Source organism: Heteronotia binoei, chromosome 3 (genome assembly GCF_032191835.1).
Source record: "Heteronotia binoei isolate CCM8104 ecotype False Entrance Well chromosome 3, APGP_CSIRO_Hbin_v1, whole genome shotgun sequence".
In the NCBI taxonomy this organism is placed as follows: domain Eukaryota; kingdom Metazoa; phylum Chordata; class Lepidosauria; order Squamata; family Gekkonidae; genus Heteronotia; species Heteronotia binoei.
The window spans coordinates 58586450-58614170 of NC_083225.1; the positions used below are offsets into that span (position 1 = coordinate 58586450).

A 27721-nucleotide genomic window follows, 5' to 3' on the forward strand; every position below is an offset into this window, starting at 1 on the left:
TTACTGTTTTTATTAAATAATTTTAAATGGTTTTGAATTTACAGATTTGACTGAGTTGTTTTTTTTCCACCCAGCTATGAAGCTTCTGACGGCACTTGTAAATCTGAATCTCAGTCTAGATGCAAGTAAGAGGAACCTTGAAAGATTATATGAGGTGGAGAAAAACAGAACTACTGGCAAGAGGACCAATAGTAGACTGGACCAGCTAGAGAAAAAAAGAAAAGAGGTGTGATACACTTCTTCTCAATACGGTGCACAGAACTAAGTTCAGTATTCCTTCTGAAACCTGATCAAATAGCATGGGACCATTACTTCTTGTGATCTGGACATTATGCTTCTATTAATGCAGCACAAGACAGTGTTACATTTTATAGAGGCCACAACCCACTTTGGGTCACGTTCAGCTTGTGATCAACTAATAGTGCAATCCTATGGATTGCTTTAGATACTGTGGACACTGTAATTGTGTATTTCTGTGTTGAGCTAGCAGGTGGGCTAAATGAAATTAAAAAACCATTCAAAACTTGAAGAGTTCATGACTCTGTGGGCTCATATGATGTAACTAATAAGTATCCCATATATGCTAATAAGATAAGGATTATCTTCAATTCCTTTTTTCTTTTTTTGCCATCTTGTCAACTTCAAGAGAACCCAAAACAGATGACACCAGCCAACCATTTATTTATTTTTGATTTTGTAGTCTCTGTAGACAAATTTAAGACAGTGGCAAATAATTATAGAACAAAATTTGAGTCCAGGGGCACCTTTAAGACCTGAAAAGTTTTATTCAAGCTATAAGTTTTTGTGTGCATGCACACTTTTTCAGGTACATTGAAATGGAAATTTTCAGTTCATACTTACAGATAGGGGGTGAGCAGCAACAACAGAACGAAAAGGCCAATTCCAATGAACAGGCTTAGTCTATATGGTCACCATTTGTTTGGATTTAATTTTGGAGGGAAACATTGCAGCAAATAAATATGTCAGAATTGGAGTTTGATATGTAAATGTATCTTCTTAATTGTGTAATGCTGAAAGCAATTAATGGAGACTATGTTGTTACGTGCTATTTATCTCCTCTTAAACATGTAGGTAACTAACAGCATTCTTTTTGTTTAAGGGGTGATTGGTTGTGCAGTGTTATGTCTCCTTTGGCACCAGACCAGAAAATACATTCCAGTCTACCATTCCAAATTACATTACATTCTTCTATTCATTACATTATATTGCATTACAACCAATCTATTTTTCCAAATAAGATATACAATAAAATAAAGATGATGTATAGCCCTTCTTGGTGAGAAAACAAATGTAAGGACTGAATGAAATTAGCATATGTAGTGAGACAAGTAAGCAATATCCCTGTTAAGTCCTGAGTGTTTTTGTTTTGAGCATTATAAGAACTTGTAATCCAGCAATTTCCTTGTCCAGTCTGTTCCTGAAGTTCTTTTGTAATAAAACAGCTAATTTTGAAGTCACCCACTGTGTGTCCTTGAAGGCTGAAATGTTCTCCTACATATATAGATGAATTTTGAATAACTAATTGATACAGTGTTGTTTCTCAACTCATATTGTAGCAGTACAATATGAAGTATTGATTAAATTTTTTGGGGCACTCAAGACTTTTAGCAAAAGATCATGTATATTCAGAAACTATATGTCAAATGTGTGCTGAGATGATAAATGCAGAGTAGAAAGATATGGGTGGTTTTGGTGGAATGAATGGTCACTTCCATTCAGTGACTATAATTTCAGTGACCATAAGAGGCACAAAACTGATTCCCCAGCAGATTATTATAGCATAATTTAGCTGTGAAAAAAAAGGGTTGAGTTACTTCACTGTATATTTAACAACTGAAAATTAAGGCATAACCAAATAGAATTAATACCAATAATAATGAAGCTCATAATTCTGAATGAATTATTGAGGAGATGGGAAAATATTACTAGCATTTTTCCCATTCGTTTTCTGCCCAACTTTTGATTATTCTTTGATTTGAAAAATGAGTTGATGTTCAGCCTCTGAATTAAGCCTTCAGTTTTTCTAATTTCAGTTCCATTCTTCTAATTTCAGTATGAACAGAAGCCTCTAGAGATAGAGAATATGATGAATGCTATTTTCAAAGGGATCTTTCTGCAGCGCTATCGGTAAGAATCTTTATGTACTTGGAACTAGTCTCTGGTCCAGAGGTGCTGAGGGCTGAATCTGACATAAATATAACTTTGTTTGGCCAGGCCATGTGTGCCATAAAATATAATACAAGGTACTGGTGATATAAACTTTGTAAAGGTGATTTCAGATGCCAAATGGCAATAGAAGATGTATGCCAGTAGCATGCGTGATTGGATTCAGTGTGATATGCAGAGGGCATGGAGATACCAGAATGGTATTGAGACAGGAAACCTAGGTGCCAGTTCTATCCAGGAGGATTCAGTCCAGGAGGATGCAAAGAATAAATGGACATAAGTCTGAATGTTCAGTTACTGGCCTAGGACTAGCAGTGTTCTTACAAAGGAATTTCAAAGGGAGATTAGAAAGAGAGACTGCTGAATTGCAATTGATAGTGAAGCTCAAGACAATGCATTATCCTGGACTGAACTGAGAGCAAGTTTTCTTGTCTCATTATTGATGTGTGCTATTATCAGTTGGCATCTGAAATCACTCCACTCTCCAAGATATAAGTACCGACCCAAGTGTTCTGATTTCTAATCAGGGTCTTTTTGAATGAAGATAAATCCATATAGGAACAGAGAAACCCACTCTTTTAAAAACAACAGCAACAAAAGCTTTTCAAAATAAGCACCCCAAAATTTTCTCAATATACATTGTGCTTGTCAGAAGAATCCACTCACCTCCCTCCCTTCCTCCTTCCTTTGGGAGAAGAATGCTTGCACACAAAGTTTATACCTAGAATAAAATTTTGCTGCCATGGACTCCAATTTTGTTTTCTCTCTCTCTTTTTCCTCCCCCTCCCTTCTTCCCCAAAAGAGAAGTAGCAGCCCCAGAGGAGGTAGCAGAAGCTCTGCATGTGTGCATGTGTGTGCATGAGAGAGGTTTGTCTTTGTATCTCCCCCACAAAGCAGGAAGCAGCCACAGAGCTCTCTGTGTTCCTGTGTGCATGAGAGAGAGCGGGGAGTGGGGGGGAGGGAGGCAAGAGGTGGGAAGCAAGAAGCAAAGAGCCACCGAGTGAGCTGGGAAAAAGCAAGCAACTGCAGTAGCAGCCCTAGTTAAGGAAGCAGGAAAAGGAAGCTGGTTGGAGGATGGATTTTGAGCCCTTTATGGGCTGCATCCATCCTGTGGGCCAGGATTCAACCTTGGACGCCACAAGGGATATTGATGAGGGGCCATATTTGCTTTGGGCTGATTCACACTTGCTCGCAGCATCAAATAATGTCTTGCATAAGTGAATAAGCCACTACAGGTCATTCACAACTGACAATCCTTTTATATTACATTGCCTCAAGGGCAATTTTTTTCAATACTCTGTTCACATATTCAGCTCTCAGTCCTTGAATATTGATTAATCAGATGGTAAGAAATCAAATTATGTACATAGAGTTTGTGAATCAGCTCTTAGAGGTCACCAATACTGTTCATTTTTGTTATTTTATAGTGACGTTATTCCAGAGATTCGGGCCATTTGTATTGAAGAAATGGGCAGCTGGATGAAAATGTACCCCAATACATTCTTAAATGATAGTTACTTGAAATACATTGGGTGGATGCTCTACGATAAAGTACGTGGGTTTCCCCCCCTCTGTTTTCTGTTCTTCATAATTGATGAAAAGTTTTTGAAATACAGAGTTTCTACCAGTTACAATAAAAGGTTTTTTAATTTTATATATTTTATGGAGCTATTGGGCCTGTGTTTGAAGACCATTGTTTGCAATGGTTCCCCCTCCCCAATGATCTTATTTTTACATGGAAAGTACAGTGCTCACTGAATGCTACAGTTACGTGGAATGAGGCATGAATGATGGTCATTAGTTTAAGCACTTAAAACACATCTTACTTTCAAAGTTATTTTCACAAGGACTGGATTCTGGTTTAAATCAATGCAAGATGGCTCATCTGCTGCTGTCCTGCAGGGCCCTAAAATGTTGTAAAGTCAGTATACCCCAAAAGTGCTATACTGAGGATGTTAGATGCCTTGCAGTAAATGAAGAACAACAGTGAAATTACATTTTAAAATACTATTTTTTTAAAAAACACACACATTTATTTGTTTGTTTATTTGTTTATTGGATGTATATCCTATACTATACCACAAGTGGGCTCAGGGAAGTCACACCATATAAAACATAATAATTGCTTAAAAATATAATCTAAAACCAAATTTAAACCAGGACAAAACAAGATGGCAATTTAACAATAAGATTCAGGTAATCCAAAATGTCTCTTGCCAGTCTTGACACTGAGGCCAGTGCTGCAGATAGGGGAGGCTGAGATGGTTGGATGTCCGCCACCTCATCCAAAGGCCTGTCAGAACAGCTTCAATTTCCAGGCCCTGCAAAATTGTAGCAACTCCTGCAGGGCCCTGATCTCAACTGGGAGCACATACCACCAGCAGGCTGGGGCCAGGGCAGGGAAATCCCTAGTATAGGCTAAGCAGACGTCTTTGGGGCTGGGGACTACCAGGAGATGTTGATCAGCAGAGCGCAAGGCTCTCCGGGGCACATACAGGGAGAGATGGTAAAGAGGATGCTAAAATTAAAACTTTTTCACAAGAGCTTGTATGCTCTAGGTGATTCAGCATCATATTCTCTGCCAGCTGAGTGATATTGATATGTCAAATAGTCTTATTGGTGCTCTTTGTCACTTTTACTGTAATTTCCTTTCTTGCAGCAACCTGAAGTGCGGTTAAAGTGCCTTCAGGGACTGCAGGGATTATATGACCAAAAAGAACTTGTGTCTAAAATGGATCTCTTCACTAGCAGGTTCAAGGTAAGTTTCTCAAATATTAGGTGGTTGGGCAGGAAGCCTGATTATTCTGAGAGCAGAACTGGGATCCAGTATCTCTCCAGACTCACTTGAAAAATGTTAAAAGATGGGTGGGTTGAAGCTTCAGTCTTTAAATTTAAGTTTAGTGGTTTCCTGTTCTTAAGGTTGCATCCTGAGACCTGCACATGGAATGTTATATTGAATGGTTCTAAAATAGACCTTAAGTTAATTTCTTTATGTGGGTAGGATTTTATTGTTGGTATACATTGTAAACATATACGTTTCATTAGATAGTTACGTTGCAGTTGGTTTTGCCATTCTTGTTGGAAGGTTGGGTTGTACTCATCCAGAATGTCTCAAAAACCTATATGTACCTCCTGCTCTGAAATTAAATAGATTGAATACTAAGAAAATTATCTTGTTGGGAAAGTGGTGTAAGAGTCTACTCAGGTCTTGATAACATTGATACCTGAATACAGAGCAGGTTGAAAATGCTTTTATTGCCTTTTACTGCTCTTTAATTAAGGATTTCATCAGAAAATATGAATCGAATAAACATGAAATTATAAATGTCAGGTTGTGACTAGGAGATATTGATGCTTCAGGGCTGATTCCATAAAATGTCATTGGGTACATCTCTAGCTTGGTTAACTTTATTTTGGTCACCGGTTTGAATTAGGTGTGCAGAGTCTAGTTATAACTTAGAATGCATTGCTGGGATTCTTTGTGTTTGAAGGGTGTTTTGATATCTCATATTAACAAGCAGTAGAATCCAAAACGAAAATTCACTTCAGCAAGTGCCCAAACCAGACGTGACACAGGAGCTTCCATGAATGTGATGCTGTTTCTTTAAAAAGCAAGCATGCATTCAAGCCACAGTAGGGTATCCACTAAGGGTATCCATTTCTTAAAACTATAGGTGATCATTTTATCATTGGGGGGTTTTAAGCCCAATATTTCAGATTTTTCTGCAAACCTGGGACTTTTCTCAGGTTTGCAGAAAGACCTATCTTGACTGTCCATGGCCCTGATCTCCAGATTTAAGTATCCACATATTAAGACAATGTTGATAATTAGATAAATTGATGACCAGTTCTTATAACAGTAATTACCATTTAGATAGATCCAGCTGTGTTGATCTGAAGCAGTAGAACAAAGCAGGAATCAAGTAGCACCTTTAAGGCCACCAATTTTTATTCAGAACGTAAGCTTTTGTGCGCTCTCTTAAGCATACGTCATCAGACAAGGGGATCAGATATTGTGAGCGGAAATAAAAGCAGTGTGGCAAACTAACTGGTCACATGGTCACATAAAAGTGTGGCTAGGCCATTTGGTCTGGATAGCCATAAAAGGTAGTAAAATTCTTTGCCAAATGGTGTTTTTGCAAATCTAGGTGAATCACAAAAGAACATGTATATCCAACTTGTAGTCCACCCAATCAACTTATCAACATCAATCTATACATATTAAACATCATTCTAGTATGCCATTAGAAAACAAGGATACATAAAATGAAAATGGGTTGAGTATATGTAATGAGATAAATAGCCAATATCCCTTATTTGAGTATGTCAATATAAAACATTCTGATACACTATTATAAAAGAGAAATACGTTGGAATACTGTGGATGTATAGCTATACTCACTGAGAGTGGGTTTAGCATATGTAATGAGATAAAAAACCAATGTCTCTGTTTAGTCCTGGAGAGGTGTTCAAGTTTCATAATAATTTGTAATTCAGCAATTTCTCTCTCCATTCTGTTCTTGAAGTTCCTTTGCAGTAAAACAGCTACTTTGAGGTCACCCAAAGCATTCAATGGGTGACCTCAAGATAGCTGTTTTACTGCAAAGGAACTTCAAGAACAGAATGGAGAGAGAAACTGCTGAATTACAAATTATTATGAAACTTGGGACAAACACCTCTCCAGGACTGAACAGGGACAGTGTTTTTTTTTATCTCATTACATATGCTAAACCCACTCTCAGTGAGTATAGCTATACATCCACAGTATTCCAATGTATTTCTCTTTTATAATAGTGTATCAGAATAATGTTTTATATTGACATACTCAAATAAGGGTTATTGGCTATTTATCTCATTACATAAAATAAAGCAACGCAACCACTCAGCCCATTTTCATTTTATGTATTCTTGTTTTCTAATGGCAGACTAGGGTGATGTTTAATATGTATAGATTGATGTTGATAAGTTGATTGGGTGGACTGTAGGAATGTCACACGACTCAGGGTTGATGGTCTCGCACCAGTCTGTCCCTGCTGCTTGTGTCTGAGTGACAGTGGTTGCGTTGCTGTATTTTATACATTCCTCTGTACACAATCATTGCCTAACAACTTGCAGAATGAAATGACCGATGTTTACCTAAGCTTGCTACCCCAAATGCGTATTCCAGGAAGGAGGTGAAAAGGGCAGCACATTCCGAGACCCTCAGCATTCTTGCATAGGGCAAAGTACATGAAGGCTTAATGCTGCCTTCTGAGTCTTAAGATGGAGGCAGGACAAGGTTGGCCAGGCCATTGCCCTTCCTTCAGTGGACTACTAGTTGGATATACATGTCCTTTTGTGATTCACCTAGATTTGCAAAAACACCATTTGGCAGAGAATTTTATTACCTTTTATGACTATCCGGACCAAATGGTCTAGCCACACTGTTTTATGTGACCATGTGACCAGTTAGTTTGCTAGACTGCTTGTATTTCAGCTCACAATACCTGATCCCCTCGTCTGATGAAGTGTGCTTAAGAGAGCGCACGAAAGCTTACGTTCTGAATAAAAATTGGTGGTCTTAAAGGTGCCACTTGATTCCTGCTTTGTTCTAGTAATTACCATTGTATATTATGATAAAAAAATCTATTTTAGAATTTTTAGTGGATTCCCATACATGAATTGTGACTCTTAATTGGGGATTGAACGTTCATTTATTCTTTGATAATATTTGTATTTGTGTTCCTCTTTAGTCTTGCTTGCTTGCTTTAGAGAAACCAAACTAAAACTACTAAAATATGATGGTTCCAGGAACCGAAAAATGAATTTGCTTCCAGAATCAAATCTTTCGTCCTTTCTCTCAGTATCTCCTAAGAACTCCTAATGTCATCTTATAGTAGAAAAGAGTAATAAGAATCCAGTACACTGTAAAGACTAACAAAATTTGTGGTAGGGTCTGAACCAGGGATGGGCGCTAACTGAGAAATGAACTGCAGTTTGAGCACAGACTGGGCTGGTTCATGGTTAGTTTCAAACTGGTTCATTTGGTTGTACCGATTCAATCAATTCCTAGGCAACACTGGGAGTGGACTTGTGGAGAGTCCTAGAAACAGCCAAAACAGTTGTTCATAGCTTGATTGGGAGGCTCCAACCACAAAGAATCCCAGCAGTGTACTCTAAGTTATAACTAGACTCTGCACAACTAATTCAAACTGGTAACCAAAATAAAGTGAACCAAGCTAGAGACGGACCCAGTGTACGCATCCAGAATGTCTCATAATCCTACATGTACCTCCTGTTCTCTGAAATTAAACAGACTGAATACTAAGAAAATGAAGAGAACTTGTTGGGCGCAAGAGTCTACTTAGGTCTTGATAACATTGGCACCTGAATACAGGGCAGGTTGAAAATGCTTTTATTGCCTTTTTACTCCTCTTTGGTTAAGGATTTCATCAGAAAATGTGAATCAAATAAATGTGAAATTGTAAGGGCTGGTTGAGTTTGGCATCTTTAACTCATGATGGGGCTGTTCTACCAAATGAACTATGAACTGGTTTGGGCAATCAAATGAACCATGAACCAACGTGAACCATAATTTTCCCGGTTCATGCCCATCCTTAGTATCTGAAGAACATCTGTATCTGAAGAAGTGAGCAGTGGCTCATGAAAGCTCATACTCTGCCGCAAATTTTGTTAGTTTCTAAGGTGCTACTGGCCTCTTACTCCTTTCTACTGCTACAGACAAATATGGCTACCTGTCTTGATCTAATGTTACGTTGTTCATAAGACTCAAGAACATTGCTTTGAGAAGATTTCGGGTGGGGGTGCTGCTGGGAAGTGGGATAGGCTGGGGAAGATCTGCTGCCGCCAAGTACCTTCTCTGATCCACTGTCATCTTTTTGAGGCTAGCTCAGATTAAGTATTTTATGTTCGTTTTGAACTTGAAATTAGACCTTGCTTTCGGGTGGCTATTGAGCTCTTAGGGGAAAAAATACAACTGGAGGTGATGATTTCTATTTCTCGTTGCAAGCTGTGTCACCAGTTGAAGGAACTTTGTCTTTATTAATCTTGTCCTCCACTCTGCTTTAGTGGGTTTCCTCTATTTGGGAATCATTACTTTGAGAGCTGGTGCCTTTAGATGTGAAGAATGTCTGATGCTGAAGCCTGCAGGTGGTGCTATAAGCCATCTATTGCAATACAGCCGTCACTTGAACTAAAATGTGTAGTTCTTGGCCATGAGGTGTATGTCACAAAACACAATGCTGTGTGTGTTTTTGAAATAGGATTCTTCTCAGTGCATTTTTTAATGTTCCATTTTATTGCTCTTTTAAAATGAACGTTTGATTGCAAACATCTCTATGTAGAACTTTATCCTGCTTTTATAAACTTACAGCCTCAAAGTCTTTCAGCAGTCAGTCCTAGATTGTAAAGCACAAATTCCTGTAGCAGAACCTTTCAGAACTGAAAGTATTATATCTGCTTTATTATTTTTCACCCACTAGGATCGAATTATGTCCATGACACTGGACAAGGACCATGAAGTAGCAGTTCAAGCCATGAAACTCCTGATGCTCATGTCACAGTAAATAGCCTTTTCATTTAACTATAATGTCTTAACAGGTGCAAAACAATAACTAGTTAAGAAACCTTCAGAGACATGCCACTTATGCAAGCATCCCTAGATCCGTATGTGGGTTTTGTGTGTTCATCTTTAAGTGCCATCAGATTGCATCCAACATATGGTGACTCTGTGAATTCATGACCTTCAAAACGTTCTACAGTTAATAGCCTTGCTCATTTCTTGCAAACTGAGGGCCATGACTTCCTTTGTTGAGGCAATCCATCTTATATTGGCTCTTCCTCTTTTCCTGCTGCCTCCAACTTTTCCTAGCACCTTTTCCAGTGAGTCTTGTCTTCTCATAATATGACTAAAGCAATAGCCTCAGTTTGGTCATACTGCTTTAAAAAAAAATCAGGACCCTAATGTGGTATATTAAACATACAGTAGCGTATTGCGAAGCATTATGCGTTTTAGTAATATTTTGCTTTTAAAATGTGCAAATGTGCTTGCATTTATTAGTTCTGAGTTGCATTTATAAACCTTATTTGAAGAAAATAAATATAAATTCTAGCTCAAACTAGAATTCACATCCGTTTTTTGGAGTAATTTGCCTGTTTGAACCCTTGTTGTGAGCATAGGAGTATTCCACATGGAGGCACAAGATGGCTCCCCTGCTGTAGAAGCAATTGGAAGAGGTGTGGAGGTGGGCTGGAATGGGTGGTCTGTGCCTGCAACACAATTTCTGGGCCACTTGCAGTTCCTCTCATCCTCATCCCTCCTTGGAATTCATTCTGTTGGTGCTGAAGCACCAAAGCAACAGCAATTTGTGCACTCACTCTTAGGCAGCCTTCCTTTTCCCACTTCCCAGCTGAGCTCTGCAGTCAAAGGGACATAGCAGCTCAACTGGGAACTGAAAAAAAAAGCAGGGGGGGGGGAGAGACTGTTAAAGGGAAAAGTTGTGTAGGAGAAAAATGGAGCATACCCTGTGCGGGAGAAAAATGGAGCATAGCCCTGCCACTGTGGAGGCCCTGCCCTCAGCCATCACATGATTCCCCCTTTAAGATGGCACAAAGGAAAAGCCCCAGGGGCCCCATAAACTGCCTGGAATGAGGACCTAATAAAAGGGGCCATGTGATAAAATCCCCACGCAAAACTCACCATAGCCACCCTTGGTAGGAAACATTTTAGAAACATGTTTTTATGAATAAAACCTTGTTATAGATACAGTTCAAATCTGAGGCCATAACTAAAATGTTGTTTAGAATGACCGGTTGCTGTCACAACTGTCTATTCATGTCTCTTCCTCCTCTCCCTTTTAATGCATAGCAGTGTCGTGCCTAGTTTTGTTTTTTGTTTTTTATCACAGCAGTAATGATTCGGGTTTGTACTTTAATATTATCTGACCAACAGATAATTAGGAAAGAAACTATTTCTTCCCTTTCACTGCCAGCTGAACAGATCCGGTGTGTATTTGAACATCACATGCATACATGAATCTGCTGTATACTAAGTCAAACCACTGGTGTATCAAGATCCATATTGTCTACTCTTCTGACTGTTAGTGACTTTCCAGGATTCCAGGTTGAGGTTTCTCACATCATCCATCACCTGAGCCTTTAAATGTTGGAAATTGCACCTGAGATCTTCTACATGTGATCTGCATACATGAAAAGCAGATGCTCTGCCACTGACCCACAGCCCCCTCCCCATAAATATGTGAGCTGCTATTAGGCCATATGCATATGAAATGTGAAAATATACTTTCACATGCCTTTTTTCCCCTGTCAAGTTGCAGTTGACTTATGGTGACCCTGTAGGGTTGTCTGCCTCTGTGTGGTGACCCTAGACTTCCTTGGAGGTTGCCCATCCAAATACTAACCTGGGCCCACCCTGCTTAGGTTCCGAGTTCTGATGAGGCTAGCATGGGCTTTAATGCGCTTTTAATGTTCTTACAGTCTTAATTCTTCAGAATGGATTGATTTTCAAAAGTTAAACCAAGATACCAATGTGGGTCTCTCTGGATATTTGTTTTGGGTTTTTTGCATGGTGACTTCTCTTGAGGATGCTTTCTATGTGTTTCCATATGTCATGACCTGAGGTCTACAGGCTCCAGAGAAGTCTGTGTAGGAGTAGCTACAGGGCCTGCATCTCCCAGGATCCCTCTGATTGGGTGAAAGTAGTTTTGGAGGGAAAACTGGCACAGGGAGGGTGAGACTTGGGAGGAAGGCGTAAAAAGGCCAAGCCACAGACAGGGGATGCTCTCTCTGAAGAGGCTGCAGAGAGAGAGAGAGAGAGTGGTTCTCTGTGGACCTGGAGGCAGGTTGCAGCCAAAGAGGTATTCCTCATCCATGGAGGGTGAGTTCCTTTGAAGTTATAGCAAGGGGAGTTAGGGGAGGGACGGTGGCTCAGTGGTAGAGCATCTGCTTGGGAAGCAGAAGGTCCCAGGTTCAATCCCTGGCATCTCCAAAAAAGGGTCCAGGCAAATAGGTGTGAAAAACCTCAGCTTGAGACCCTGGAGAGCCGCTGCCAATCTGAGAAGACCATACTGACTTTGATGGACCAAAGGTCTGATTCAGTATAAGGCAGCTTCATATGTTCATATGTTCAAGGGAATGTGAAGTCAGATGCTTGTATTTCTTTGTACCAACCTTTACTGTTTTTCTTTATTCACTGTGCACTAAGACGTTTTGAGGACTTATAATAAATTTCTTGTTGTTATTGTTAAACTGCCTGGGTCCTCATGTCTCCAGTCACCGTTAAAAGATTTTGCTAACAAGGAAGATACAGGAGTGGTTGGGTGCTCTGGACCCTCTCATACAGACCTTTGCCAGAGTGGTGGCACCCAGTAGAAGGCCCTTCCTGGTTCCGTGCTGTGTGACACCATATCACATGTGGTTGTGTGAATTTATAGCTGAGCTGCAATCTCTTCCCTTAATAGTGATAGGGAAGTGATTAACATTATAGCCCTTCTCACTAAGAAAATAACTTGTAATGTGTGAATAAGCCCAATTTTCTGAGCATATGACCACTTTTGTTTAGTTGTAGGCCACAGTGGGATGTGGCCAAATTGCTGGACTACCTCCAAGAGAAATTCTGTAGTCTGTAAAGTTCATCCCTTCTCTTGTTCGGCATGTGATCAAGCTAATTTCTGAAGTCCACTTTTGCATGGTTTATCTAGGCAGCTTTCATTCTAGGTTCCATGTCACAATTTCCTACCAAGATAGGGGGAACAGAGAGAGAGCATTTTTCAAATTATTTCCATGGGAGACCCTAAACAAACAACAGCGTAGTGTTATTTGTGTATGTGTGTGTGTTGTGTTTGCTTCTTCCTCGTGCATAGATAGCAGAACAAAGTACTGTGCCAGTATCTCTTTGCTCATCCTGATCTTGTGCTAGCAGGGGAAATGTGCCATTGTTATGCTGCAGTGATGATCTAAACCATTAAATGTAACTCTTGTTCTGCATCTGAACTGGCAAATGTTGCCTTGACCTGCAGCTGTTCTTCATTTGTGACATTGCCGTTGTTACTGCACAATGAAAACTGTCATGCAAGTGTTTGGTCATTTTTAAAAAACAAAATCATTCCTCAGAAAGCAGAATTGGTTTTTTGAAAAACAAATTATCGAACACTGAATGGTTTCACCCAGGAAATCAAACTCATCCAAAGTCAAACATGTCTAGAAATGCCCAGAGTCTTGGACTCTGGGGCAGAGGTGGCCTCATACCCAGGGAGTTTATTGCAAGCAGAGCACAGCAACAGCAGAGACCAGCTTGTGAGGCAGAGGCCAGCTTGGGGGTTAGACTAGGTGTGGAGGATAACAGAAGGAAGGGCTAGGAATAGGGAATGAGAAGGGTGGGAAGAAATTGGTTCTGGCTTAAGGGGATTGGATGGGGAAAAGCAAAAGAGCAGTTGGGATTGGAGAGGCAGATAAAAGGAGGAATTGTAAAGCTGGCCTTTTATAGAAGCTTATTTGAAAGTATTCTATCATAGTAGCTCTGTGAGTATATCATAGACCAGTAAAGCAGGAAAAAACTTGTAGGGTTGAGGTAACTGAATGGTTTTATTTATTTATTTAAACATTTTTAACCTGCCTTTCCTCTATGCTCAAGCTGGTTTACAAAACATTATAAATTAAGACCCCTGAATGCCTCTGTCCATATCAAAAGCCCTGTCAAACAAGCAAGCCTTGCAGCCCCTCCTGAACATCTCCAGTGAGCCCCACCCTCACCTCTTTAGGGAGCCTATTCTATAGAGTGGAAGCCATGATGGAGAAGTTTGGGCTCTGGCTTATGCCAGGCAGCACCCCCCCCATGCCCAAGTGGGGGAACAGCCAGTAGGTGAAAGCCTTAGTTGGCAAATAGAAACATAAAGAACGTGACAGCCCTTCAGATGTGTGTGTCCCAGGCTAAGAAGGGCTTTAAAGGTCATAACCAGCACCTTGAAAGTAAACTGGGCAGCAAATTGGCAGCTGATGTAGCTGTTTTGAAATGGGTAACTTGTTCCCATTGGGTAGCCCCTGACAATAATCAAGGTGCTGCATTCTGGTCCTCCTGAAGTTTCTGGATTATTTTCAAGGGCAAGCCAATGTACAGCATGTTATAGTTATCTAACTTTGAAGTTACGGAAGTATGGATCCATATAGCCAGACTGGCTGAGAGGAGAATGTTGGAGGACCAGATGGAGCTGATATAAGGTATTCTTGGCCTCTTTGCCAGCCAGCTTTTCACACAGCAAAGGTGAATCCATGAACACCTCATGAACACTTAAGCTGTTCTATAAACGCCAACTCCTCTCCATCTAGGACGCTTGGATTCAGTCCCTCTAGAACATCATCCTTTCTCACCAACATTACCTTTGTTTTGCCTGGATTCTGTTCCGCCTCAGCCACTTGACCGTGTCCTCAAAGCACCAGTTTAGAATGGAGTCAGATGCATATGAAGACTGGATAATGAAATAGAATTGGGCATCACTTGTGTTTTAATGACACTTAGCCCCAAAGTTCTGGATGATATAATTCATAGACCATAGGTGAGAAAGCAGAACCCTGTGCCACTTCACAGGACAAAAGCCAACCTTGTTGATTCTGTACTTCCAGTGAAAACTGGTTCCAGTCAGAAAAAAATTGAAAACACGGAAAGGTTGTTCCTTTAACACCCACTCCATATTCCAATCAGTGGATAACAATAGAGTGGCAAAAGATCTAGCAGTATCAATAGGAATTACTTCCTCCTGTGCAGTTTTAAACAAAGCTCATCCAGCAGCGTAACTAAAGCTGTTTCGGTTTCAAACCAAGACGTCGAAAAAAAAAAACTAGATTAAAATTGGCTCTGCTACTGCATGCTTTATCAATATCCCCAGAATAGTTAAATTGGAGCCTGGCCTGTAATTGGCCAACTCATCTCTAGCCAGTGTAAATATTACGCTGCCGGATAAATAGATACTGTAGCACCACTGTATTTTAACTTTTTAAAATTAATTTATATTTGTATTTATATTGTTGACTGATTTTATCTGTTATTGTGATATCATGATATCGTATCATGTTCTGTAAGCCGCCCTGAGCCTGCCTTGGCGGGGAGGGCGGGGTATAAATAAACTTACTTACAGTGAAGGTTTAGCAAAAGCCTAATAACTGCCTTCTTTAAAGGACTAGGGAGAGCCCTAACAGTCAGTGAGGTGTTAATGATTGTCACCAACAGCTCCATCCTTTCCCTGGCATGGTTTTAGAAGCCAATATGTGCATGGATCAAGAACACATTGGCTCTTGCTCCCAATGACACTTTCTGCATACATAGACAAGATCTATCTCAGCGGAGGCCGAACTTGTTTAATGTAAGAGCCACACATAGAATAAATGTCAGATGTCTGAGAGCCACAAGATATGAACGCCAGATGTTTGAGAGCTTCAAAGAAGGAATGAAGGCAAATAGATGGGGGAGGGAGAGATGGAAAAAAGCAACTTTAACTTTAAATGCATTTTCCAAGCTGCCAGCTGGCTTGGCTTGGAGAACTGATTTAAGAGACAAGCCGACTGACAGGGCAGTGGGTGGTGGGGGCTTCAAGAGCCGTACAACATGGGTGAAAGAGCCACACGTGGCTCTCAATCCACAGTTTTGCCACCCATGATTTATCTGAATCTGTCTGTAGCAGTGGGAGAAACACTTGCTTCTGAAAGATCAGGTACTGAATGTGTTCTAAACTTTGCTTCTGTTGGAACTGGTAACAGAGATTTTGTCAGCAAAGAACCTTACAAAAATATCACAGCTAGGAGCCAAATTAAGGCCATTGACAGGGTTGGACTTGAGTGCTATCATGTCATGAGCCATTTTAAACGAGGTGGGTGAGATTCTGTTTATGCAATGGTGGAAAAGAAGAATGCTTCCTCTGCTGCCATCACTGCAACCTCAAAAGCCTTCAAATGGGCTCTATGGCTTGCTCAGTCTGCCTGAATAATCCCAAATCTTCTGCCAGTGTTGCTCTTGGAGAAGCTCTATTGAATTGCTTCCATCCATTGGTAGCATTTGAATTACTACCAACTGAAGTGAACTTTTTCAAACAGCAGACAAATCTACATCCTAGCCCCCTTTTTCACCCCTCTCTTCCAGCCCTGTTAACTTTCAGAGCAGACCAGGTGCTTGCTGCTGCCAACCTAATTTGGCCCCCCCCCCAACTTATAGTGATTCCTATTTCCTCTCTAATTCTCATTCTTTAATGTAGGGGGTACTGACTAGGCATGCAGTTGATCTTGGATTTAAATACCCCAGAATAGTTTGTTTTATTTAAAACCCCCCAAAGATGTATTGAAGGATTTTATTCTTGCTGAGCATCTCCAAGAAATTCACGCTGAGCTTTTAGGAAGTAGGACTCAAGATTCTAGTCCAGTTACTCAATATTGGCCACAGGCTTTCCTCCAGAATGGGCAAGCCTCATCCTGACTCCTGAATGTCTCAGTCCTGATACCTGAATGTCTCCTTGGAAGCTCTAGACAGGTGGAGAAAGAGTGGTCCCTTCTTCCCACACACAGCTTTGTGTATATTCAAGACTAGCCAGAACTTGACACAGCTTTCCCCTTGCTGTGTGATGGGATGAATCCCTTTGCTTAGTTGTATAAATCTGGTTATCAGTTAAGAAGCCCTTTTCAGTTACCGCTGAGAATTAATTCTGTTTACAAAAGTGTCATTAACAATCTAAAAAGAGCCCTGTGGCGCAGAGTGTTAAAGCTGCAGTACTGCAGTCCAAAGCTCTGCTCACGACCTGAGTTTGATCCCTGGTGGAAGCTGGGTTTTCAGGTAGCCGGCTCAGGTTGACTCAGCCTTCCAACCTTCCGAGGTCAATAAAACGAATACCCAGCTTGCTGGGGGGGAAGTGTAGATGACTGGGGAAGGCAATGGCAAACCATCCTGTAAAAAGTATGCCCTGAAAATGTTGTGAAAGCAACTTCACCCCAGAGTCCGAAACAATTGGTGCTTGCACAGGGGACCTTTCCTTTTCTCTTTTCCGTTAACAGTCTGCCAGCTGGGGAAAGCAGAATTTCTGTTTCCAGTTCAGTCTGATTGGATGCTCAGACACCAGTGTCCACATTCTGTCACTCTGAGATCTGAAGCAAAATACCCCTCAGTTGATAAATGCTGCTCCAACCTTCTGCTACTTCCAAAACTGCATTCCTGTTCTACCATTTAGGTCTCATTTTTCTTTCAAGACATGTCTTTTTCGCCTTTCCCTTATCTTCTGAACCTGTTGTTCTCATCCCTCATCAACTTTGCTTTGTTCTTTTGGATTAAACCTTGGTTGCATAGCTCTCTGGGGAGATGTGTCAAAATTGTCATCATGGGTATAACACTATAGACATCGCCTTAATTCTTAAAAAACACCTCCCCACCCCCAAGAAAACCCCTACTCCCGACATGCAAGTGGATATTCTAGGATCTTGGAATTCCTTTCACCATCTCATCAAGGCCATCTCACAAAACAAATGAGAATCTATTAAAAAAGCAATGAACAATGAGTATGTCTGGAGGAAGCTTCTGTTCCTCTCTGGAGGGTTCCCTCTTCCATTCTGTGCTGCAAGCTCTATTCATGCTCAGTCACAGTGAAATGTGGAGAAAAATGATATAACATGGAACTGGTATGCAAAAGCCAGGCCTATATTTAGAGGGCTAAATACTGGCAGGCACTTCTGGCTTAACCTTTATCAGGCGCTTGGCATTCTGTATATTTGTAGCTGAAGCACAGCTCCCAGAAAGTATTCCTTGAATGCATAATTACTGGCCCTCAGCATACAAAAGAAAACAAGTATTTCTGTGATAGAACAAGATACCATTCTGGAAATATAGTCACTGTAAGTATTAATTTCTATCAAAGATCAAACAAACTCAATTAATAAGCATTTACATTATATTATACAGCATCTCTAGTAAAGAACTGTAAAACTGCTTGTGGAAGGAGAGGGAGAACAAAGATACGTAACATGCATTCTTCCTCTGCTTCAAAAATGAAGCAGTTGGGAAAGTCAGGTCCACTGGTAGGTTGTGTATAATAAAGGTGACTTCTGGCTTTGTTGTGTCTACTCTCACAGCCAGACAGTATTTTTCTGTTAGGATTCTTACCTCTTTCTCAATCATACCTTTAGAGGAAATAACAGAATAACTGATACAAATAACTTAATCGTTCTTCAGAAGCCAAAGAGATAATTCTTCTCACATTTCCCTTTGTGGCAGTCCATTCACGAGCTATAAAATGATGGTGTGCATTCATACCTTTTAGTTGAGGTAACATCTTAATAGAAAGTGGGCCTGTTTTCTCACTGTGATTGAATGTAAGCATTAAAGATGTGCACATGAAGACAATACTGGTTTGCTTCCATATTGAAAAATCAGTAGTAACATGAGTATTATAATAAACTATAAGGAGTATTGTTATATTCCAGCAAGTTGTTCTGGATAATTATAATCATAATATCATTGTATGGTGTTGTATGTTTTATAGCCAGGAGATCTGAAGATTGTCTGACAGCCTTAAGTTTTAACTCTCTTAGGTGGCGAGCTAGACTTATTTTTTTGGACCGAGAGAGCTGTGACTGATCCAAGGTCATCCAGTTGGCTTCATGTGGAGGAGGCCAAAATCAAAACCAGTTCTCTAGATTAGAATCCGCTGCTTTTAACCAGTACACTACACAGGCTCTTAGTTGTTCTGAAACTCTCAGAACAATACTCCCAATACTTTATCAGACTTAATTATGCTCTTCCTGACTCTCTCATGCAGCACATTCCTGTAAATACTAAAAGGCCATTGTTTCATATGGGATAAACCTGATCTCCAAACTGGCAGAGGGTAGGTCTTCTTCATAGGAAATAACAGCCCTTTAAAATTTAAATTTTTAAAAAAGGCATATGTGTGGCCAGTCAGCTGTTGAAGTTGGCGGAAAAAGATTGACTAGAAACCGTGGTTCCTGCCAGCAGGACACTCAGGTGCCACCCCAAGCCATGTTTTTTTTAAAAGCAGTGTGGAATAGAAGGGGGAGAAGGAGGAAGCCACTCATCCTGCTGGGCTGAGCTGCAGAGCAGAATAGGGACAGAAACTAGTTTTACAGGAAAGTCTTTGGTCACACATCTGATGTGAGTCGGGCGGGAATTCTTCCCAACATGACTTGTATCAGGCATCTCATATAATGAGACCCTCAAGCCAAAGCCTGTTAATTTGGATTAGAATTGCCTTGCAAGTATGTTTAGCATTGCAGCCTTCATAAATTGTCACATATAAATGGTTTCTGTTTTATGTTTGTCTTGTTAAAAAAAAGTATTTTGACTAATTTTATGTGCAGTATTTACATACAGAACTGCTTCCAAAATGAACCTTAAACGTATTTCAAATGCAATATTTACATATTAAACTGCTTCCAAAAGACACCTTAAATATACTTAAATATTTTTCTTGTCAGAAGGCATCTGCTGTTTTCAAAATAATTTGTGTAGAAAGTTTCACCAAGAGCAACTTAACAAGCAGTGGACATTTTAAATAAAAAGGCTGCTTTCTGCAAATGATGGACAGTGATAATGATCAGCTTTTACTCCCCTCCCCCCCCTCTTGGTTGCCTTTTGTCTCAAAGTTGACTAGCCAGCAATGTGTGTTCCTATCATATCCCTTTGTGCTTCCAATCCCCCATTCTCGCATTGTTTACAATGACAGCGGATAACTGGTCTTTAATGGGATATTGGTTTTCAAGAACTATTACCCCCCCAGCTCTCCTCACCAACACAAACATTATATCAATTCAAATAGTTGTTAGTGAGATGCTTATTCTGTAAGTTAATTAGCTGCCAGGGGACAGGATTTGAGGATGCCAAGTTTGGACTTTGTAGATGGTCATTTGCAGTGTTTATGGCTAAGGAGCTGCCACCTCTTACAAGGGGCCCAGCATTCTCAGTAGGAAAGCAGATCCATCATTTGCAAGGTTTTAGCATTTAGGTCAATTCATAAACCTAGAAAGTTTACATAAACTAAAAAAAAATTGTGCAGTGAATTCTCTGACTTGAAGCTCGTTATTGATCTTTTAGTGCTGCCATACTTTCAGAAATACAGAAGGGTCTGGCTTTATTTTCAAGGCAAATTTGACCCATGGGATGAATGAATGGAATAGGGAATTTAAAAAAAAAATGTGTCCAAACTTCACTTAATTCTTGGATAAAGTGCTAGCAGGTCCATTTTTAAATATGTGAACTTACCATTGAGTTGGACACTTGGTCCACCTATCCATTATTGCTAATTTTGACTAACAGCACTGTCTTTCCCAACCCTCCTACTGTCTGTGATCCGCCCTGAGCCTGCTTGTGGGGAGAGTGGAATATAAATCTGAAAAAAATTAAAATAAATATCTGTGGTCATTTAGCTGCAAATATCAGGAACTGAACCTGGGACCATCTGCATGCAAAGCAAGTGTGCTGTGTGAATGCCCATACTTACGATGCCCCTTGCTATTATTTCAGTTACCTGTGAAATGATGCCAAAAACCTACAGTTTCTTGGCATGTGTGTAGGTTATATATTTATTTAATGCCTGCCTAAATTTCTGAATATGGCCCCATTCAATGTCATGGCAGGCCTCTGTTTGCTTTCTTGCTCATGCACTCTCTTTGGCCTTCTTCCTTCTCTTCTTGGGCCAACCGTTGTTTATACCTTCCCTACAACCTGGGATTCTACAGCCTGGGAGGAAACAAACTCCAGTTTGTGGAGGGGCCTGCATTGGGACATCATTTGATGAGAGAGCCAGAATCCTTCAGCTGTGCTCTGTGTATGAGGAGAGGTGGGAGTGAATCGACAAGGCTAGGAACAAGCTGTACCCATGCATGTTACTGACTCATATAGATTTGTTGTGAGGTCTGACTACAGTCTATATAGCCAAACATTTAAGAGATTGTTTCTAGATGTCTGGAAGATCAATCCTCCACTGCCTTTCATTTTATGTTGGTGTAAATGCTGGTGCCATCAAAATGCTACCATTTTAATTGTGTAGGATTTTTGTGTTCATTTGGAAAAGATATCAAACAGGGAGTTCAAGGTAGTGACAAATTAAGTCCCAACCAAGGCATTATCGGCTTAGCGTATGTAACAATATCCTCTTCAGCAAAATACAGTTAACACTATGTCTTTGTACAGGAACTGTGAAGATTCATTGTCATCTGAAGACTGTGAAACCTTATACCAGTTTGTTTACACCACCCACCGACCACTGGCTGTAGCAGCTGGGGAATTACTTTATAAAAGGTACTCAATTTGGCTATTTTTATGTATTACTTTGTTGAATTCTCTTCAGATTTGATCTTGTATCCTACAGCAATGCAATACATGATGTTTCTCATTCCTCAGTGCTCTGGTGCCATATAGTGAAATTCATATTTAACCATGCACAAGTATATTGAATATTTAATGTTATTGTCCTTTAGTATGTGATGAAATAAAATATACGCTTCCAGTATTAATCTTAGTTTACTTTGTGTATCCTGTTTTGTTAGATGAACACTGTAGTGCCAGTATTGGTTGTGCTAAGGCCTAACATCTATATCAGTGGATTTCTGTGTTGTCCGGAATTTTAAAAAAAGTTAAAGCTTTTCCCCAGGTCCACTGGAAACCTTGCCTAGCCTAGATGTTTTCAGTGTAAACTCAGCAGTTACAAAAACCTGCTTACCTTTCCAAGAAGCTTTTCAGTGTGTAAGCTTTTGAGAGTCAAAGCTCCTTGATGAAAAATAACCCCAAAATCTTGTTGTTCTCAGAGGTGCTACTGGATTTGAATCTAGCTGCTCTACTGCAGACCAACAAGGCTACTCTCTGAAGTTACCTACGTGTATGTTTTTAAAATGTACAAAGAAGAAGAAGACTGCAGATTTATACCCCGCCCTTCTTTCTGAATCAGAGACTCAGAGCGGTTTACAATCTCCTATATCTTCTCCCCTACAACAGACACCCTGTGAGGTGGGTGGGGCTGACAGAGCTCTCACAGCAGCTGCCTTTTCAAGGACTACTCCTGCGAGAGCTATGGCTGACCCAGCTACAGGTGGAGGCCTGGGGAATCAAACCTGGTTCTCCCAGATAAGAGTCCGCACATTTAGCCACTACACCAAACTAGCTCTCCAGTTTGGTGGGAGTCATGTGGCTTCTTTGTTTTAAAAAAAAAGCTTTATATTTCAATATAATTCCCAAATATAAAAATCACATTCAGAGAGGGACCATGGGCTTGTGAACAAATTACTCCCTTTGCTATTAAAATACATGCAAGCAGGAACTCCATGGGGGTTTTTTTTGTATGCTACTACTGTGAACTTGGAAGAGAAACACAAGTGATTCTACATGTTTGTAAAATAAGCAGGAGTCTTGTAATACCCAAGATTTAAATTACCCAGCCTCTCTGGCATTGATATCTGTCTATATCCTTACATTTTTATTCTAGCTCATCAGTCAGTCAATATTTACTACAAAGACCAACAAAAGGCCATCTTACATTAATAAAACTCAAAACACCAAAAATCTATTCCCCTAATTCCAAACATTTCAGCTTTCTAATTACTACAATACAGAATTTTGCTACCATATAAGTTATAGATTTCCGTGTATCTTCTAAGAGATATTTCCAGTCCTGAAATTTATGTAATGATTAAATGGTATAATTTGATAGAGGAGTGAAATAATTAGTTGCAGTCTTTCTTTTTGGTAAAATTGACAATGCAAGAGAATATATGTGACAGACTCAACTACTTTTCCAGAATAGGGACAATATCACTTCTTTACTGGTAACTGAGAATATCTGTCAAATAGTAATGCAGAAGGAAATGCATCAAAACGTACTCTATGTCTCATAGGTGATATTCGAGAGATGTGGGATTATTGCATAATCCAGCCACATTTTCAAACTACTGTCGTTTATGGGGAGCATTGCTGCAACATTTTGCAATTCAGTATTGCTCAGTCTTTGTAGTACTAGGACTTTTGCTTTATTCAAACCCATGTCAAACAGTTCTTCGGTATTCAGCCCAGTCATTCTGATTTATCAATTATGTATCTTATGGGAGGATGAGCAAATGAATTTTATTTATTTATTTATGGACTTATATCCCACCCCTCCTCTGGGTAACAGGGCTTAGGGTGGCCTTAGATGAACCTTAGATGGTCTGGCTGATGTTTTTAGGTCTCCTAATAGTGTTGCCTAAATAAATATGGAGACAATGTTGGCATATGTGTTTGGTTTTTATGTGTTTGTGAATGGTTTCTTTTCCCCCACCCCCCTTCAGTAACATTTGATTTTTTTATCATTACATTCTTGCTTTCCATGATCTTTTTACCTGTATACAAATTTTGTTTTTATAAGTTTATGTATGTAACTGCCTACTTGTGTGTTTGTGTGTGTAACTGTCTACTAAGGAGCCACTTCATATATCTGATTAGGTTGGCTTCTATTTACAAAAGCTTATGATAGAATTAAATATATTAGTCTTTAAGACCTCTGTTTATTTTTGTGGCAATCAAAAGACTAAAACAGCTACCCATTTGGAACTGATACTTTTCTGCACTCTCCTTCTGTTGAGATGTGCATACATTTTGCATTTGGTTATCTGTAATCAAATAAAAAGGGGACTGTAAGAAGTAGTTCTTAGAATACTTGCTCCTGCGCAAGATATCAGATTCCATAGTTAAACATGCAACCAATAGTTTCCATATAGGGAAAAAAGAAACAAAAATTGGGCGACACCTCTTAGTCCCATCCTTTAACTTGGTCGCATCCTTTTTCTTCCTGCATCAAGGTCATTTCCCATTTGGTATAAGTACTAGTAGTGTGAGTGTGCCCAAGGATGTGGGCATCCTACCATAGGCTCTGTACCTGAGCTTCAGTCATTGTGGTTTGTGGGATTTTAGCTCCATTTAAAAAAGGGTTCCGGATTTTTGCTTCTTGTAAAATCATGTGCTAAAAGTATTAATAGTGATTTTACAGTAAACACTTCAGAATCTATAATAATCTATGTTCCTATAGATATAACTTGCTGCAAATTGGAACTTTGGGACCTGAATTTGACTGAATGCATGTTTTGTTGACAGACTGATTGTCCAGGGAATTGATACGGAAGCATTCTCAAAAAGAAATGGAAAACTGGAATCCATTGCTAGCCAGCTGAAAACACTAATAATTTTCTTCTTGGAGAGTGAGGTAAAGAATAATCGACAAACAGATGAATGAAGCAGCTTTTAAAAAAAAGTCTGTGGTGCATGTCAGTTTGAGAACCAACTCGTGAAAGGACAGAGGATGCTATGGTCCCATAGTTCTGAGGAGGAAACTATGGTCCCATTTATGTTGGTGCAGAGTCTCTGACTCTTGCAGTTTCTTTGAGATGTGATGTAGTTCAGTACATGGGGTCAAATACAGTGCAGTCCAAAGTATAGTTGTGTCCTTGTAAATCCATTCAAGTTAGTGAGTTTAGAAGGATGTAACTCTGGTTAGGATTGCACAAATAGTACTATAGCTGATGTAGCTGAACTATGGGATTACGCTGTAAAGGAATAACTCATTGAGAATCTGAAGAAAAAATGGTAACCATGATAATTTTGTAAAATAATTTGTTACTAAAGTATGTTAGAAGGCAGAGTATGTTTATAGAATAGATACGTTCTAGGTATGCTAGAAAATCTGGAGAACAAGAAATATATAAATAAAATTTAAGAGAGAAAATTAGAGGGTTATATCTTGGTTGTATGATATCTATAGGAGCAATATGCCTGTAGCCTAAACCAAAAATATCACAAGGATGTATGCTTTCCTATCACTGTTGTTAAATTGTTCCATCTTGTTCAGAAGACTTTGGGTCAAAAATCAGAAGTGCAGATCAATCTTTACAAAAATCCTGTTTTTGTATTCTGAGAAAGCACAGAGATATATGTAAAGTTATGAATTACAGCTTGATAAATGGATTGTAGTTGAGGATTCATGTACTTATTTTTCATAATAATAAACTATGCCATTTAAGGGAAGGCTGTTCACTGGTGAGTAGGAAGTGACACTGCAACCAACTATTATCTTGGAATTAGTTAATAGTTAACCCAAGGAGGCTTGCACCCTGATCTTTTTTCTCTTCATGCACAAAACTTTAATATGATGGAGTGCAAGCCACAACAATATGTGCCAGTGGACTAGTGTTGTGCACACATGCGAACTTTTGCCTGATGTTGATCTATCACTCTTTCCGGTGTTAAAGTGGAAGTGGAAATTGCTGCATTGGCCATATCAAGCCTAGTCATAATTATGGTTATGTTTCTCCTCACCTGTTTCTCAGTTCTGCTTTGAATTCTGTGGGAGCTCATGCTAAAGGGGCAGTTTCTTACAGCCTGTCTCTTAATTCCCCCCCCAGCTTCATAATCATGTCACATACCTTGTAGACAGCTTGTGGGATTGGTCCATGAGTTTACTGAAAGACTGGGAATGCATGACAGCTCTTTTATTGGAAAATGCTGATAATCAGAAAGAAGGTAGGTGGGCTACTAAGCATAGCACTTCCAGTTGGGGTGCTGCCATCATGTTATGGAGCTGGGTTGAAAGAGAAGTCAAGTGAGATTGGATGAGAGGGGTCAAGTGGGGTATTGGTAACAGAGGTATCGGTAACTGGGGTCCTGTGTCAATTGATATCTGTGTTTTTTGACAGTGAAGTGGAGGCTCAGTCTCTCAGTCAGAGCTATGTTTGCAGCTCACTCAATAAAATTTGTCCACAGGACCTTCAGTGTGTGATTACTACTTCAGAACAGCTGGTTACCTTGTACGTATTTGTGTATGCTTGTGGGGCATAGGTAGGTATGATAGTTTGTCTGTATGTGAGAGGGCAGCTGCCTTTGATCAAGATGTATTTTTACAGCTTAAAATACACAGAGAATTCCATAGTTCTGATGATCGCTAATAAAGTAGTGATTTTTTTGAATCAGCTGTTCAATGCACCCTTCTTTTCCTGAACATATTTAGAGCTTCCTTGTCTGGAGAATATTTTAGATGTTTCCAAATCAACTCTCCTGGGATCTTAACTTCTTTTCTATGAGAGACTGAATGGAGTCATATGTGTCATTTTGCTTACAGCGCTGAGTGATGCCCAAGAGAGTGTCCTCATTGAGATAATCTTAGCAACTGTCCGAGAAGCTGCTGAAGGTCATCCTCCTGTGGGCCGAGGGGGCACCAAGAAAGTCAGTTGGAATGTTCTTCTGATTTACTGGTTGTTGGTTCTTCTAAATGATCTTAGCAGCACACTTCATTGCAACAGGAAAACTGAATAATTGTTACAGGACAAACGATGTGCATTCCTTTTAGCTAATGCAATTTACATTATTGTATTTATATCCTGCCCTTTCTGCAAGCAGGCTCAGGGTGGTTAGCAGCCATTATGGCCATAAAACAGAATCATAAAACAATCAATAATAATACTATTTAATATAAATTCAATATATAAATCATTTAAAAATGCAGCAATCAGTGAAACAACATCACCAGTACCATCCAGTGATCTCATAAAGTGCGGCGTTGATAATATTGGGAAGGTTATCTTTATCATTTCCATTAAATTTGTTGCAACTGCTCACACTGACATTTGAGTTAGCTGATGATCAGCTTTCTGTTTTTCAGTGTTGATGTTAAGGCTGAAATACAACTCTGTAGTGTTGTGACAGGAATTCCAGATGTATTATTTTTACCCCAAAGCAACTACATGCAAGGCCATATGCAAATGACGGCTGTAGTGTTGATAAAAGCTGATATTTTTTCCCATCTCACTGGAATGGCCCATCTATGCTGCTTTAAGCCCAGGTAGGGGGGAAAAGATGGGTAACTTTATTGTTCCTGACCCCATTAATTAAAGTGGCTAGGAGGAAGTTCATTTCAGTTGGGAAAATTGTACTTCAGGGGAGAATGTAACAGCCCTCATTCTCAATATTGTGATCTGATCCTCGTCAGGCCTCCCAGGAGTTGCTTTCTAGGGCCAAATAATAGATCAGTCTCAAAACTGCCGCATCACATTTAGAATGACCCTCAAGCACATTGTGATACAATGAGACTCAAGAGATCTGCATAGTTTGTTCAAAGTGGCTGGCAGTGCTGAACTCTTTCATGAGGGACTGATATGACTGGAATGCCCAGAGTTTTCTTTATCTGCATACTGAGATACTTTACAGACACATAATAAAATTCTGTTTTACAAAATGGATTTCTCCCTGCTGATCAACAACTACTCCTTTAAAAAAAAAAAAGCATATCTATCTGTAGTTTTTAATAAGGAGTCATAAAATTGGATTGCTTATACCAACTTAAGCTAGTTTAAATATTAATTCGTGGCACACTTATGCTGTAATAGGAACAACATGTTTTATCTGCAGATCCTGACCACCAAAGAGAAGAAGATGCAAGTGGAAGATAGTATTAAAATTACTGAACATTTCATTGTGGTGCTTCCTCAACTCTTGGCAAAGGTAAACTAGCAGCCATTT

At 39.7% G+C, this 27721-nt stretch overlaps 1 protein-coding gene across 1 annotated transcript in view; it reads left to right on the plus strand.

Annotated features, from left to right (window-relative positions):
- Positions 1-27721, plus strand: part of LOC132568264 (cohesin subunit SA-2-like) — a 68383-nt gene that overhangs the window by 20071 nt on the left and 20591 nt on the right. Inside the window, exons 9-18 of the mRNA XM_060233893.1 lie at positions 75-226; positions 2075-2148; positions 3615-3738; positions 4847-4945; positions 9669-9748; positions 21380-21487; positions 24308-24416; positions 25612-25729; positions 26325-26428; positions 27611-27703. Coding sequence (XP_060089876.1) covers positions 75-226; positions 2075-2148; positions 3615-3738; positions 4847-4945; positions 9669-9748; positions 21380-21487; positions 24308-24416; positions 25612-25729; positions 26325-26428; positions 27611-27703 — 1061 coding nt within the window. The remainder of the gene's footprint in view (positions 1-74; positions 227-2074; positions 2149-3614; positions 3739-4846; positions 4946-9668; positions 9749-21379; positions 21488-24307; positions 24417-25611; positions 25730-26324; positions 26429-27610; positions 27704-27721) is intronic.